Here is a 13437-nt window from a genome sequence, read left to right on the forward strand (position 1 = left end):
CACCACCCTTACTTAATCACTTCCCCAATGAATGGTCCCTCATTGACAGTAACTATGGGCAGGGCCCACTATGGTGCTGATCAATAGCTGAGCAGGACAATGAATGGCCACTCCTTGACAGTTGGCTGCTTGTAAGTGGGGCCATCTGAGGCACCAAGCAAGGCTGAGCCACACCTGCTGCCTAGGAACAGGGTGCGTTGAAAAGAAGCACCCCGATGGCTAACTGCATAGGGCTGTGCTCACTCTGCTCTGTTACACTGTGCATAGAATAAGAATCACTGTGAGGTTAAGGTTTGTGAAAGTAGTTCTCAAGGTGGGCTGGCTTTCACATTCTTGTTGGCTTTGAAATATTAGCTATGCTATATGGGGCACATGTGATCATGTGGCAGCTGTTGCAGGGGCATATAGATGAGCACTGCTGACAGGCATGCCTGGGAATACAAGGAAAAGAATGATGTACAAAAGTTAAAGAAGCCTGTGAAATCAAATCCTGATTTGGAACAGAGTCAGTTAAACAGAGTAAAGCACACTGGACCCAACGTATCCTTCGGTAACAGAGCAGCATGAGCACAGCCCTTAGCAGGTAGCCATTGCTGTGCCTGATGACTCCATATCCTGTTACTAAGCAACCGGTCTTGCCTAGCAATTGGACAGTGCAACCCTGGGCCCTGCCCATAAGCAACCAACTATCAATGAGGTACCTACTGGTACTTCTCTTGCTCAGCTATTGGTCAGCTCCACAGTGGGCCCTATCTGATGATCACTGTTAATGTGGGCCCACTGGGGAAGTGATTCACTCAAGAGTTAGGGGCACAGTGGAAAACGGACTCTTGCCTTTGGGCACCTTCCTTTCCTTTTCTTCATTTTTGCGTAAATCGGGAATGTCTTTCTGGTAGATGGGGCAAGGTGAGTTTCCCTCCTCAATATGAGAGTTGAAGTGTCCCCAGCAATCTTAGTGGAGGAGGCATTTAACACTTTCTTTGCTCTGAAGTGTAATCTTATGGAGACGGTGTATAGATCTTGGGGCAACGGACTGAAGATTCACCAAGCCTTGGGGTCTCTAAAGCTCACTGGAGTAGAAAAAACTTCCAACCTGTTCTCAATTACCTGCTTGCTCTTAAGTTCCTTAAGACCCTCAAGAACCCCCGATAGGAAGAGGGTGGTCTAAAGATGAAGTGACTAGAGGACTCTGAAGTGCTGAAATGGGATGAAAAGTGTTTGGCAGAGGTTCATACAGGGACGGAGGGGGCAGGAGTGTTGAAGGGGGACATCCAAGTCAAAGAATAAAGGGCACTGAAGGAAAGTCTGAGGGTCACGAGAAGAAACACCATGCCCCTGAATCACCACTCCCCAGAATCAGACACACAGAGGGGTCAAGGGTGGAAAAGTTGTATCATGGCCTCCCTCAGCACCCACTAACCCATGTTGATGGGCACCGTGGTACATTGTGATGTCTAAGACCCCCAAAGCCACCATTGGCTGGGGAGTGCCTAGCTGACCAATCAGAGTGAAGGGTGTGGCTCCTCATTGTCCTGGGAAGGTATATATAGGGAGGTCAGAGGCAGAGATTCTGGGTTAGGCCACTTCATGGTGTCATCATGGCTAAGGGAACCAGGAAGCCACGGCAGCCAAGAAGAGTTGCAGTGCGGTTTGCTTCGAGGATGAAAGGAAGAAAGAAGACCCTTTGGCAACGGAGATACAGAGGCAGCGTGAAGGTAAGATGATTCCATCGACACTCCCCAGGTTCTCCATTGACTTTGGTGCCCAAGACCTCTACACTGCCCTTGCCTGGCGCAAAAGTCCTCATCAGGCCACGTCCCTTTTCATGAAGTCTCCTTTCCAACTCAGTTGTTATACTCTTTCCTCAAAACTCATACCCTTCTCTTGTCTTTCAAGGCACGAAATATGACCATGAGGGTCAGAAGACCTCTAAAAGGAACCTTGAGAAAGAAAATCCGATCGTACGCCACTCCGTCGAAGAAGGTGAAGAACACAAGAGAACCAAACTGTTTTCTCCGTTCCTGTGCACGTGAGAAACTGAACCAAAGCCGAAAAAGGTACCAAAATATGCGTCAGAGTCAAAGAAGGGGCAGAATCAAAAGAGAAGATAAGCTCAGCCACCCCAGAATGAGAGACCCTGGAGAAGTACAACCTGGGCAGCCAGTAACTGAATAGAAAAGGTCAGAGAGTTTAGAACTGTGTCTCCAGTGGTCTGCTTTCTTAGAAATGGTTAACCAGGAAAAGGCTGACTCTCACACTAACATAGTAAACTGACGGCTGCGATTAAAATAAACATCAAAGGGTGAAAAGATGATATTTGTGTGTGTGTGAATTTTCTGATGGGAAGGGAGGGAAGGAAGAACAGAGGTGGGCACCTGAGTGGGGAGGGGTGCGAGGTCCCGAGAGATTGGGGGACAGACCCTGAGGTCCCCAGTTAGCCAGAGAGGAGAGGCCTGGACTGGGTCAGGAGTCTGCACTGAAGATGGCTAACCCCGCTTATCAATTGATCTCAGCGGCAAGGAGTAGTGGTGTGGTGTTACTGCCACTGTTTGGGGTGTGGAATGACATGAGGGTCTAGATTGCCAGAACCCAGATGGGAAGAGGGTTTCACATGGGGATGGTGAATGTCATACATCCCCTGAGAGTGGCAGGCAGAAATCACATCCTGGCCACTTACGTCATAATGGGCTTTGTTGCATCACTCACCTTTGCTGTCAGCTAAAGGTGCTCAGGAGGCACAAAATGCTGATCCAACTAAAACCCACAACCAGCACTCCCAAAGATTAAAATAACGTTTGGAGGAACAGACCAAATATCAATTAGGCCACTGTTTTCCTAAGAAATTGGTGGGAGCAGTGTGTTCCCAAGGGCAGGGCAGTGGAGCTGGCCCAAATCCCGGTGCAGATGACAAACAGGATCACCACACACAGATCATTTTTTTGGGTGGTGGGCACCATGCAGTTTGTGGGATCTTAGTTCCCTGACCAGGGATTGAACCGGTTCCCCTTCTAGTGAAAGCATGGAGTCCTAACCCTGGACAGCCAGAGAAGTCAGGACAGAGACTTTTGATACAAGTATTAACATGAGACTGAGTAAAAGCTGGTCTTATATTGATCATCATCCCCTAGTATTTCTAAATAACTACAGTCGTAAAACCTTCTTCCCCCAAAAATCTTTTGTAGTCCAAGCTCTGCAAGTTTTTATAGTTTAAATATAAGAGTATGGGGTATCTACTTTGAAGGCAAATTGGAAGTGGTCAAACAAGAGATGGCAAGGGTGAACGTCGACATTCTAGGGATCAGCGAACGAAAATGGACTGGAAAGGGTGGACTTACCTCAGATGACCATTATATCTACTACTGCGGCAGGAACTCCTCAGAAGACATGGAGTAGCCAACATAGTCAACGAAAGAGTCCGAAAAGTAGTACTTGGACGCAATCTCAAAACGACAGAATGATCTCTGTTCGTCTCCAAGGCAAACCATTCAATATCACAGTTATGCAAGTCTAGGCCCCAAGCAGGAACGCTGAAGAAACTGAAGTTGAACGGTTTTATGAAGACCTACAAGACCTTTTAGAACTAACACCCCCAAAGATGTCCTTTTCATTATAGGGGTCTGGAATGCAAAAGTAGGAAGTCAAGAAACACCTGGAGTAACAGGCAAATTTGGCCTTGGAATGCAGAACGAAGCAGGGCAAAGGCTAATAGAGTTTCGCCAAGAAAATGCACTGGTCATAACAAATACACTCTTCCAACAACACAAGTAAGACTCTATACATGGACATCACCAGATGGTCAACAGTGAAATCACATTGATTATATCCTTTGCCACCAAAGAGGGAGAAGCTCTATACAGTCAACAAAAACAAGACCAGGAGCAGACTGTGGCTCAGGTCATGAACTCCTTATTACCAAATCCAGACTCAAATTGAAGAAACTAGGGAAAACCACTAGACCATTCAGGTATGACTTAAATCCCTTATGATTATGCAGTGGAAGTGAGAAATAGATTTAAGGGCCCAGGTCTGATAGATAGAGTGCCTGATGAACTATGGAATGAGGTTCATGACATTGTACAGGAGACAGGGATCAAGACCATCCCCATGGAAAAGAAATGCAGAGAAGCACAAGGGCTGTCTGGGAGGCCTTACAAATAGCTGTGAAAAGAAGAGAGGCAAAAAGCAAAGGAGCAAAGCAAAGATATAAGCATCTGAATGCAGAGTTGGTGATGGACAGGGAGGCCTGGCGTGCTGTGACTCATGGGGTCACAAAGAGTCGGACACGACTGAGCGACTGAAAAGATCTGATTGCAACAGGGAGAATGTTTTCAATGCACTTTCTTAACATGTCTCAAAATGGAACAGAAAAAGATATTTCTTTAACATGAAAGGATAAGCAGGGTGAGCAACACCTCTGTGTGTGTGTGTGTGAGTTTGAGTATCTGTGTGTGTGTGTGTGTGTGTGTGTGTGTATGTTTGAGATGGGGCAAGAGTTGGGGATGGATGAACAGACAGCATGATGGAGCAGTGTGACAGGAAGTGTTTCTTTCTGTAGTGAGCTGGTTCTTAGAATGAGCTCTTAAGGGAGCCAGAAAGGTCTGACGCTTAGTGCTTGCTCAAGCTTGGGGGAAAGCTGAAGTTCAGAGGAGAGAAGGTTGGTTAAAGCTTAGCCAAGCCAAATCAGTGGGTATATTATGGATGACTGTGAGCACTTGGCCAGTCTCTGCTGTTGTTTCAGAGAGGCAAAGTCAGCCCTTAGACAGTATTGTTGTTACCACAATTGCAAGTCCATGTGCTTGATGCAGAATGAGGCCCATCAAAACGAAATGTTTGAGTTTGGGACAGGGAAAGGTTGATTACAGATTCATACAAGGATGAGGGTGGCTCTTGCCCTAAGAACCCAAAGTTACTGAACGTTTTCAGTAAGTATGTTTAAAAGCAAAGGTTAGAGAAAGTTGTGGTAAGTTGTTTCAGATTTCGTGGTGTCACACCCTTTGTGCTTAAGGTTAGGTCATGGTCAGGTAATGATGTTCCTAAATATCTCTATCAGATGAATGTCATTTTCTGTCCTGACAAGAGAGGGCAAAGTCTCAAGGAACACCTTTCACTATGAAATGTCCCATCCTGGTCAAACAGAAACAGGTTTCCATTGGCAGCTCCTTCAGGGCAAGGTTCCCATATTCGACCCAGCTCTCATCCCTGATGGAGCCAGGTACCCAACACAATAGGTCCTGTCCCCTCAAGCTGTCCAACTGAGGAGACCAGTTCTCACAGCCTGAGACCCAGAAAGATGGCCACCTGCTATTAAGTTGCAGAGACAGGGATGGGGAGAGGTTCACCGCTCCTCACGGCCTGGGCCAAGGCTAGTGGAGGGACTTAGTGAGGGCTCTGAATCACTAAAGGATGTAGTCCCCAGTCTATTCTCTGGGAACATCCAGCTCACCCACTGGCGCAACGTTGGGTGATCTCCAGGCCCTCCAAAAGAATGCCAGAATCTCTCTTCTCTCACTTTCCACTGATGACCACCACACCACCCTTACTTAATCACTTCCCCAATGAATGGTCCCTCATTGACAGTAACTATGGGCAGGGCCCACTATGGTGCTGATCAATAGCTGAGCAGGACAATGAATGGCCACTCCTTGACAGTTGGCTGCTTGTAAGTGGGGCCATCTGAGGCACCAAGCAAGGCTGAGCCACACCTGCTGCCTAGGAACAGGGTGCGTTGAAAAGAAGCACCCCGATGGCTAACTGCATAGGGCTGTGCTCACTCTGCTCTGTTACACTGTGCATAGAATAAGAATCACTGTGAGGTTAAGGTTTGTGAAAGTAGTTCTCAAGGTGGGCTGGCTTTCACATTCTTGTTGGCTTTGAAATATTAGCTATGCTATATGGGGCACATGTGATCATGTGGCAGCTGTTGCAGGGGCATATAGATGAGCACTGCTGACAGGCATGCCTGGGAATACAAGGAAAAGAATGATGTACAAAAGTTAAAGAAGCCTGTGAAATCAAATCCTGATTTGGAACAGAGTCAGTTAAACAGAGTAAAGCACACTGGACCCAACGTATCCTTCGGTAACAGAGCAGCATGAGCACAGCCCTTAGCAGGTAGCCATTGCTGTGCCTGATGACTCCATATCCTGTTACTAAGCAACCGGTCTTGCCTAGCAATTGGACAGTGCAACCCTGGGCCCTGCCCATAAGCAACCAACTATCAATGAGGTACCTACTGGTACTTCTCTTGCTCAGCTATTGGTCAGCTCCACAGTGGGCCCTATCTGATGATCACTGTTAATGTGGGCCCACTGGGGAAGTGATTCACTCAAGAGTTAGGGGCACAGTGGAAAACGGACTCTTGCCTTTGGGCACCTTCCTTTCCTTTTCTTCATTTTTGCGTAAATCGGGAATGTCTTTCTGGTAGATGGGGCAAGGTGAGTTTCCCTCCTCAATATGAGAGTTGAAGTGTCCCCAGCAATCTTAGTGGAGGAGGCATTTAACACTTTCTTTGCTCTGAAGTGTAATCTTATGGAGACGGTGTATAGATCTTGGGGCAACGGACTGAAGATTCACCAAGCCTTGGGGTCTCTAAAGCTCACTGGAGTAGACAAAACTTCCAACCTGTTCTCAATTACCTGCTTGCTCTTAAGTTCCTTAAGACCCTCAAGAACCCCCGATAGGAAGAGGGTGGTCTAAAGATGAAGTGACTAGAGGACTCTGAAGTGCTGAAATGGGATGAAAAGTGTTTGGCAGAGGTTCATACAGGGACGGAGGGGCAGGAGTGTTGAAGGGGACATCCAAGTCAAAGAATAAAGGGCACTGAAGGAAAGTCTGAGGGTCACGAGAAGAAACACCATGCCCCTGAATCACCACTCCCCAGAATCAGACACACAGAGGGGTCAAGGGTGGAAAGTTGTATCATGGCCTCCTCAGCACCCACTAACCCATGTTGATGGGCACCGTGGTACATTGTGATGTCTAAGACCCCCAAAGCCACCATTGGCTGGGGGAGTGCCTAGCTGACCAATCAGAGTGAAGGGTGTGGCTCCTCATTGTCCTGGGAAGGTATATATAGGGAGGTCAGAGGCAGAGATTCTGGGTTAGGCCACTTCATGGTGTCATCATGGCTAAGGGAACCAGGAAGCCACGGCAGCCAAGAAGAGTTGCAGTGCGGTTTGCTTCGAGGATGAAAGGAAGAAAGAAGACCCTTTGGCAACGGAGATACAGAGGCAGCGTGAAGGTAAGATGATTCCATCGACACTCCCCAGGTTCTCCATTGACTTTGGTGCCCAAGACCTCTACACTGCCCTTGCCTGGCGCAAAAGTCCTCATCAGGCCACGTCCCTTTTCATGAAGTCTCCTTTCCAACTCAGTTGTTATACTCTTTCCTCAAAACTCATACCCTTCTCTTGTCTTTCAAGGCACGAAATATGACCATGAGGGTCAGAAGACCTCTAAAAGGAACCTTGAGAAAGAAAATCCGATCGTACGCCACTCCGTCGAAGAAGGTGAAGAACACAAGAGAACCAAACTGTTTTCTCCGTTCCTGTGCACGTGAGAAACTGAACCAAAGCCGAAAAAGGTACCAAAATATGCGTCAGAGTCAAAGAAGGGGCAGAATCAAAGAGAAGATAAGCTCAGCCACCCCAGAATGAGAGACCCTGGAGAAGTACAACCTGGGCAGCCAGTAACTGAATAGAAAAGGTCAGAGAGTTTAGAACTGTGTCTCCAGTGGTCTGCTTTCTTAGAAATGGTTAACCAGGAAAAGGCTGACTCTCACACTAACATAGTAAACTGACGGCTGCGATTAAAATAAACATCAAAGGGTGAAAAGATGATATTTGTGTGTGTGTGAATTTTCTGATGGGAAGGGAGGGAAGGAAGAACAGAGGTGGGCACCTGAGTGGGGAGGGGTGCGAGGTCCCGAGAGATTGGGGACAGACCCTGAGGTCCCCAGTTAGCCAGAGAGGAGAGGCCTGGACTGGGTCAGGAGTCTGCACTGAAGATGGCTAACCCCGCTTATCAATTGATCTCAGCGGCAAGGAGTAGTGGTGTGGTGTTACTGCCACTGTTTGGGGTGTGGAATGACATGAGGGTCTAGATTGCCAGAACCCAGATGGGAAGAGGGTTTCACATGGGGATGGTGAATGTCATACATCCCCTGAGAGTGGCAGGCAGAAATCACATCCTGGCCACTTACGTCATAATGGGCTTTGTTGCATCACTCACCTTTGCTGTCAGCTAAAGGTGCTCAGGAGGCACAAAATGCTGATCCAACTAAAACCCACAACCAGCACTCCCAAAGATTAAAATAACGTTTGGAGGAACAGACCAAATATCAATTAGGCCACTGTTTTCCTAAGAAATTGGTGGGAGCAGTGTGTTCCCAAGGGCAGGGCAGTGGAGCTGGCCCAAATCCCGGTGCAGATGACAAACAGGATCACCACACACAGATCATTTTTTTGGGTGGTGGGCACCATGCAGTTTGTGGGATCTTAGTTCCCTGACCAGGGATTGAACCGGTTCCCCTTCTAGTGAAAGCATGGAGTCCTAACCCCTGGACAGCCAGAGAAGTCAGGACAGAGACTTTTGATACAAGTATTAACATGAGACTGAGTAAAAGCTGGTCTTATATTGATCATCATCCCCTAGTATTTCTAAATAACTACAGTCGTAAAACCTTCTTCCCCCCAAAAATCTTTTGTAGTCCAAGCTCTGCAAGTTTTTATAGTTTAAATATAAGAGTATGGGGTATCTACTTTGAAGGCAAATTGGAAGTGGTCAAACAAGAGATGGCAAGGGTGAACGTCGACATTCTAGGGATCAGCGAACGAAAATGGACTGGAAAGGGTGGACTTACCTCAGATGACCATTATATCTACTACTGCGGCAGGAACTCCTCAGAAGACATGGAGTAGCCAACATAGTCAACGAAAGAGTCCGAAAAGTAGTACTTGGACGCAATCTCAAAAACGACAGAATGATCTCTGTTCGTCTCCAAGGCAAACCATTCAATATCACAGTTATGCAAGTCTAGGCCCCAAGCAGGAACGCTGAAGAAACTGAAGTTGAACGGTTTTATGAAGACCTACAAGACCTTTTAGAACTAACACCCCCAAAAGATGTCCTTTTCATTATAGGGGTCTGGAATGCAAAAGTAGGAAGTCAAGAAACACCTGGAGTAACAGGCAAATTTGGCCTTGGAATGCAGAACGAAGCAGGGCAAAGGCTAATAGAGTTTCGCCAAGAAAATGCACTGGTCATAACAAATACACTCTTCCAACAACACAAGTAAGACTCTATACATGGACATCACCAGATGGTCAACAGTGAAATCACATTGATTATATCCTTTGCCACCAAAGAGGGAGAAGCTCTATACAGTCAACAAAAACAAGACCAGGAGCAGACTGTGGCTCAGGTCATGAACTCCTTATTACCAAATCCAGACTCAAATTGAAGAAACTAGGGAAAACCACTAGACCATTCAGGTATGACTTAAATCCCTTATGATTATGCAGTGGAAGTGAGAAATAGATTTAAGGGCCCAGGTCTGATAGATAGAGTGCCTGATGAACTATGGAATGAGGTTCATGACATTGTACAGGAGACAGGGATCAAGACCATCCCCATGGAAAAGAAATGCAGAGAAGCACAAGGGCTGTCTGGGAGGCCTTACAAATAGCTGTGAAAAGAAGAGAAGCAAAAAGCAAAGGAGCAAAGCAAAGATATAAGCATCTGAATGCAGAGTTGGTGATGGACAGGGAGGCCTGGCGTGCTGTGACTCATGGGGTCACAAAGAGTCGGACACGACTGAGCGACTGAAAAGATCTGATTGCAACAGGGAGAATGTTTTCAATGCACTTTCTTAACATGTCTCAAAATGGAACAGAAAAAGATATTTCTTTAACATGAAAGGATAAGCAGGGTGAGCAACACCTCTGTGTGTGTGTGTGAGTTTGAGTATCTGTGTGTGTGTGTGTGTGTGTGTGTGTGTGTGTGTGTGTTTGAGATGGGGCAAGAGTTGGGGATGGATGAACAGACAGCATGATGGAGCAGTGTGACAGGAAGTGTTTCTTTCTGTAGTGAGCTGGTTCTTAGAATGAGCTCTTAAGGGAGCCAGAAAGGTCTGACGCTTAGTGCTTGCTCAAGCTTGGGGGAAAGCTGAAGTTCAGAGGAGAGAAGGTTGGTTAAAGCTTAGCCAAGCCAAATCAGTGGGTATATTATGGATGACTGTGAGCACTTGGCCAGTCTCTGCTGTTGTTTCAGAGAGGCAAAGTCAGCCCTTAGACAGTATTGTTGTTACCACAATTGCAAGTCCATGTGCTTGATGCAGAATGAGGCCCATCAAAACGAAATGTTTGAGTTTGGGACAGGGAAAGGTTGATTACAGATTCATACAAGGATGAGGGTGGCTCTTGCCCTAAGAACCCAAAGTTACTGAACGTTTTCAGTAAGTATGTTTAAAAGCAAAGGTTAGAGAAAGTTGTGGTAAGTTGTTTCAGATTTCGTGGTGTCACACCCTTTGTGCTTAAGGTTAGGTCATGGTCAGGTAATGATGTTCCTAAATATCTCTATCAGATGAATGTCATTTTCTGTCCTGACAAGAGAGGGCAAAGTCTCAAGGAACACCTTTCACTATGAAATGTCCCATCCTGGTCAAACAGAAACAGGTTTCCATTGGCAGCTCCTTCAGGGCAAGGTTCCCATATTCGACCCAGCTCTCATCCCTGATGGAGCCAGGTACCCAACACAATAGGTCCTGTCCCCTCAAGCTGTCCAACTGAGGAGACCAGTTCTCACAGCCTGAGACCCAGAAAGATGGCCACCTGCTATTAAGTTGCAGAGACAGGGATGGGGAGAGGTTCACCGCTCCTCACGGCCTGGGCCAAGGCTAGTGGAGGGACTTAGTGAGGGCTCTGAATCACTAAAGGATGTAGTCCCCAGTCTATTCTCTGGGAACATCCAGCTCACCCACTGGCGCAACGTTGGGTGATCTCCAGGCCCTCCAAAAGAATGCCAGAATCTCTCTTCTCTCACTTTCCACTGATGACCACCACACCACCCTTACTTAATCACTTCCCCAATGAATGGTCCCTCATTGACAGTAACTATGGGCAGGGCCCACTATGGTGCTGATCAATAGCTGAGCAGGACAATGAATGGCCACTCCTTGACAGTTGGCTGCTTGTAAGTGGGGCCATCTGAGGCACCAAGCAAGGCTGAGCCACACCTGCTGCCTAGGAACAGGGTGCGTTGAAAAGAAGCACCCCGATGGCTAACTGCATAGGGCTGTGCTCACTCTGCTCTGTTACACTGTGCATAGAATAAGAATCACTGTGAGGTTAAGGTTTGTGAAAGTAGTTCTCAAGGTGGGCTGGCTTTCACATTCTTGTTGGCTTTGAAATATTAGCTATGCTATATGGGGCACATGTGATCATGTGGCAGCTGTTGCAGGGGCATATAGATGAGCACTGCTGACAGGCATGCCTGGGAATACAAGGAAAAGAATGATGTACAAAAGTTAAAGAAGCCTGTGAAATCAAATCCTGATTTGGAACAGAGTCAGTTAAACAGAGTAAAGCACACTGGACCCAACGTATCCTTCGGTAACAGAGCAGCATGAGCACAGCCCTTAGCAGGTAGCCATTGCTGTGCCTGATGACTCCATATCCTGTTACTAAGCAACCGGTCTTGCCTAGCAATTGGACAGTGCAACCCTGGGCCCTGCCCATAAGCAACCAACTATCAATGAGGTACCTACTGGTACTTCTCTTGCTCAGCTATTGGTCAGCTCCACAGTGGGCCCTATCTGATGATCACTGTTAATGTGGGCCCACTGGGAAGTGATTCACTCAAGAGTTAGGGGCACAGTGGAAAACGGACTCTTGCCTTTGGGCACCTTCCTTTCCTTTTCTTCATTTTTGCGTAAATCGGGAATGTCTTTCTGGTAGATGGGGCAAGGTGAGTTTCCCTCCTCAATATGAGAGTTGAAGTGTCCCCAGCAATCTTAGTGGAGGAGGCATTTAACACTTTCTTTGCTCTGAAGTGTAATCTTATGGAGACGGTGTATAGATCTTGGGGCAACGGACTGAAGATTCACCAAGCCTTGGGGTCTCTAAAGCTCACTGGAGTAGAAAAACTTCCAACCTGTTCTCAATTACCTGCTTGCTCTTAAGTTCCTTAAGCCCCTCAAGAACCCCCCGATAGGAAGAGGGTGGTCTAAAGATGAAGTGACTAGAGGACTCTGAAGTGCTGAAATGGGATGAAAAGTGTTTGGCAGAGGTTCATACAGGGACGGAGGGGCAGGAGTGTTGAAGGGGACATCCAAGTCAAAGAATAAAGGGCACTGAAGGAAAGTCTGAGGGTCACGAGAAGAAACACCATGCCCCTGAATCACCACTCCCAGAATCAGACACACAGAGGGGTCAAGGGTGGGAAAGTTGTATCATGGCCTCCTCAGCACCCACTAACCCATGTTGATGGGCACCGTGGTACATTGTGATGTCTAAGACCCCAAAGCCACCATTGGCTGGGGAGTGCCTAGCTGACCAATCAGAGTGAAGGGTGTGGCTCCTCATTGTCCTGGGAAGGTATATATAGGGAGGTCAGAGGCAGAGATTCTGGGTTAGGCCACTTCATGGTGTCATCATGGCTAAGGGAACCAGGAAGCCACGGCAGCCAAGAAGAGTTGCAGTGCGGTTTGCTTCGAGGATGAAAGGAAGAAAGAAGACCCTTTGGCAACGGAGATACAGAGGCAGCGTGAAGGTAAGATGATTCCATCGACACTCCCCAGGTTCTCCATTGACTTTGGTGCCCAGGACCTCTACACTGCCCTTGCCTGGTGCAAAAGTCCTCATCAGGCCACGTCCCTTTTCATGAAGTCTCCTTTCCAACTCAGTTGTTATACTCTTTCCTCAAAACTCATACCCTTCTCTTGTCTTTCAAGGCACGAAATATGACCATGAGGGTCAGAAGACCTCTAAAAGGAACCTTGAGAAAGAAAATCCGATCGTACGCCACTCCGTCGAAGAAGGTGAAGAACACAAGAGAACCAAACTGTTTTCTCCGTTCCTGTGCACGTGAGAAACTGAACCAAAGCCGAAAAAGGTACCAAAATATGCGTCAGAGTCAAAGAAGGGGGCAGAATCAAAAGAGAAGATAAGCTCAGCCACCCCAGAATGAGAGACCCTGGAGAAGTACATCCTGGGCAGCCAGTAACTGAATAGAAAAGGTCAGAGAGTTTAGAACTGTGTCTCCAGTGGTCTGCTTTCTTAGAAATGGTTAACCAGGAAAAGGCTGACTCTCACACTAACATAGTAAACTGATGGCTGCGATTAAAATAAACATCAAAGGGTGAAAAGATGATATTTGTGTGTGTGTGAATTTTCTGATGGGAAGGGAGGGAAGGAAGAACAGAGGTGGGCACCTGAGTGG

General features: G+C 47.2%; 1 protein-coding gene across 1 annotated transcript; it reads left to right on the forward strand.

Moving 5' to 3' along the window:
• The first annotated feature begins 12651 nt into the window (after positions 1 to 12651).
• Positions 12652 to 13165, forward strand: LOC443035 (spermatid transition protein 3). The gene is given in 2 exon segments (NM_001009730.1): positions 12652 to 12768; positions 12950 to 13165. Coding segments are annotated over 2 exon segments (333 nt in total).
• Positions 13166 to 13437: the final 272 nt, after the last annotated feature.

Source organism: Ovis aries, chromosome X (genome assembly GCF_016772045.2).
Source record: "Ovis aries strain OAR_USU_Benz2616 breed Rambouillet chromosome X, ARS-UI_Ramb_v3.0, whole genome shotgun sequence".
Classification (NCBI taxonomy): domain Eukaryota; kingdom Metazoa; phylum Chordata; class Mammalia; order Artiodactyla; family Bovidae; genus Ovis; species Ovis aries.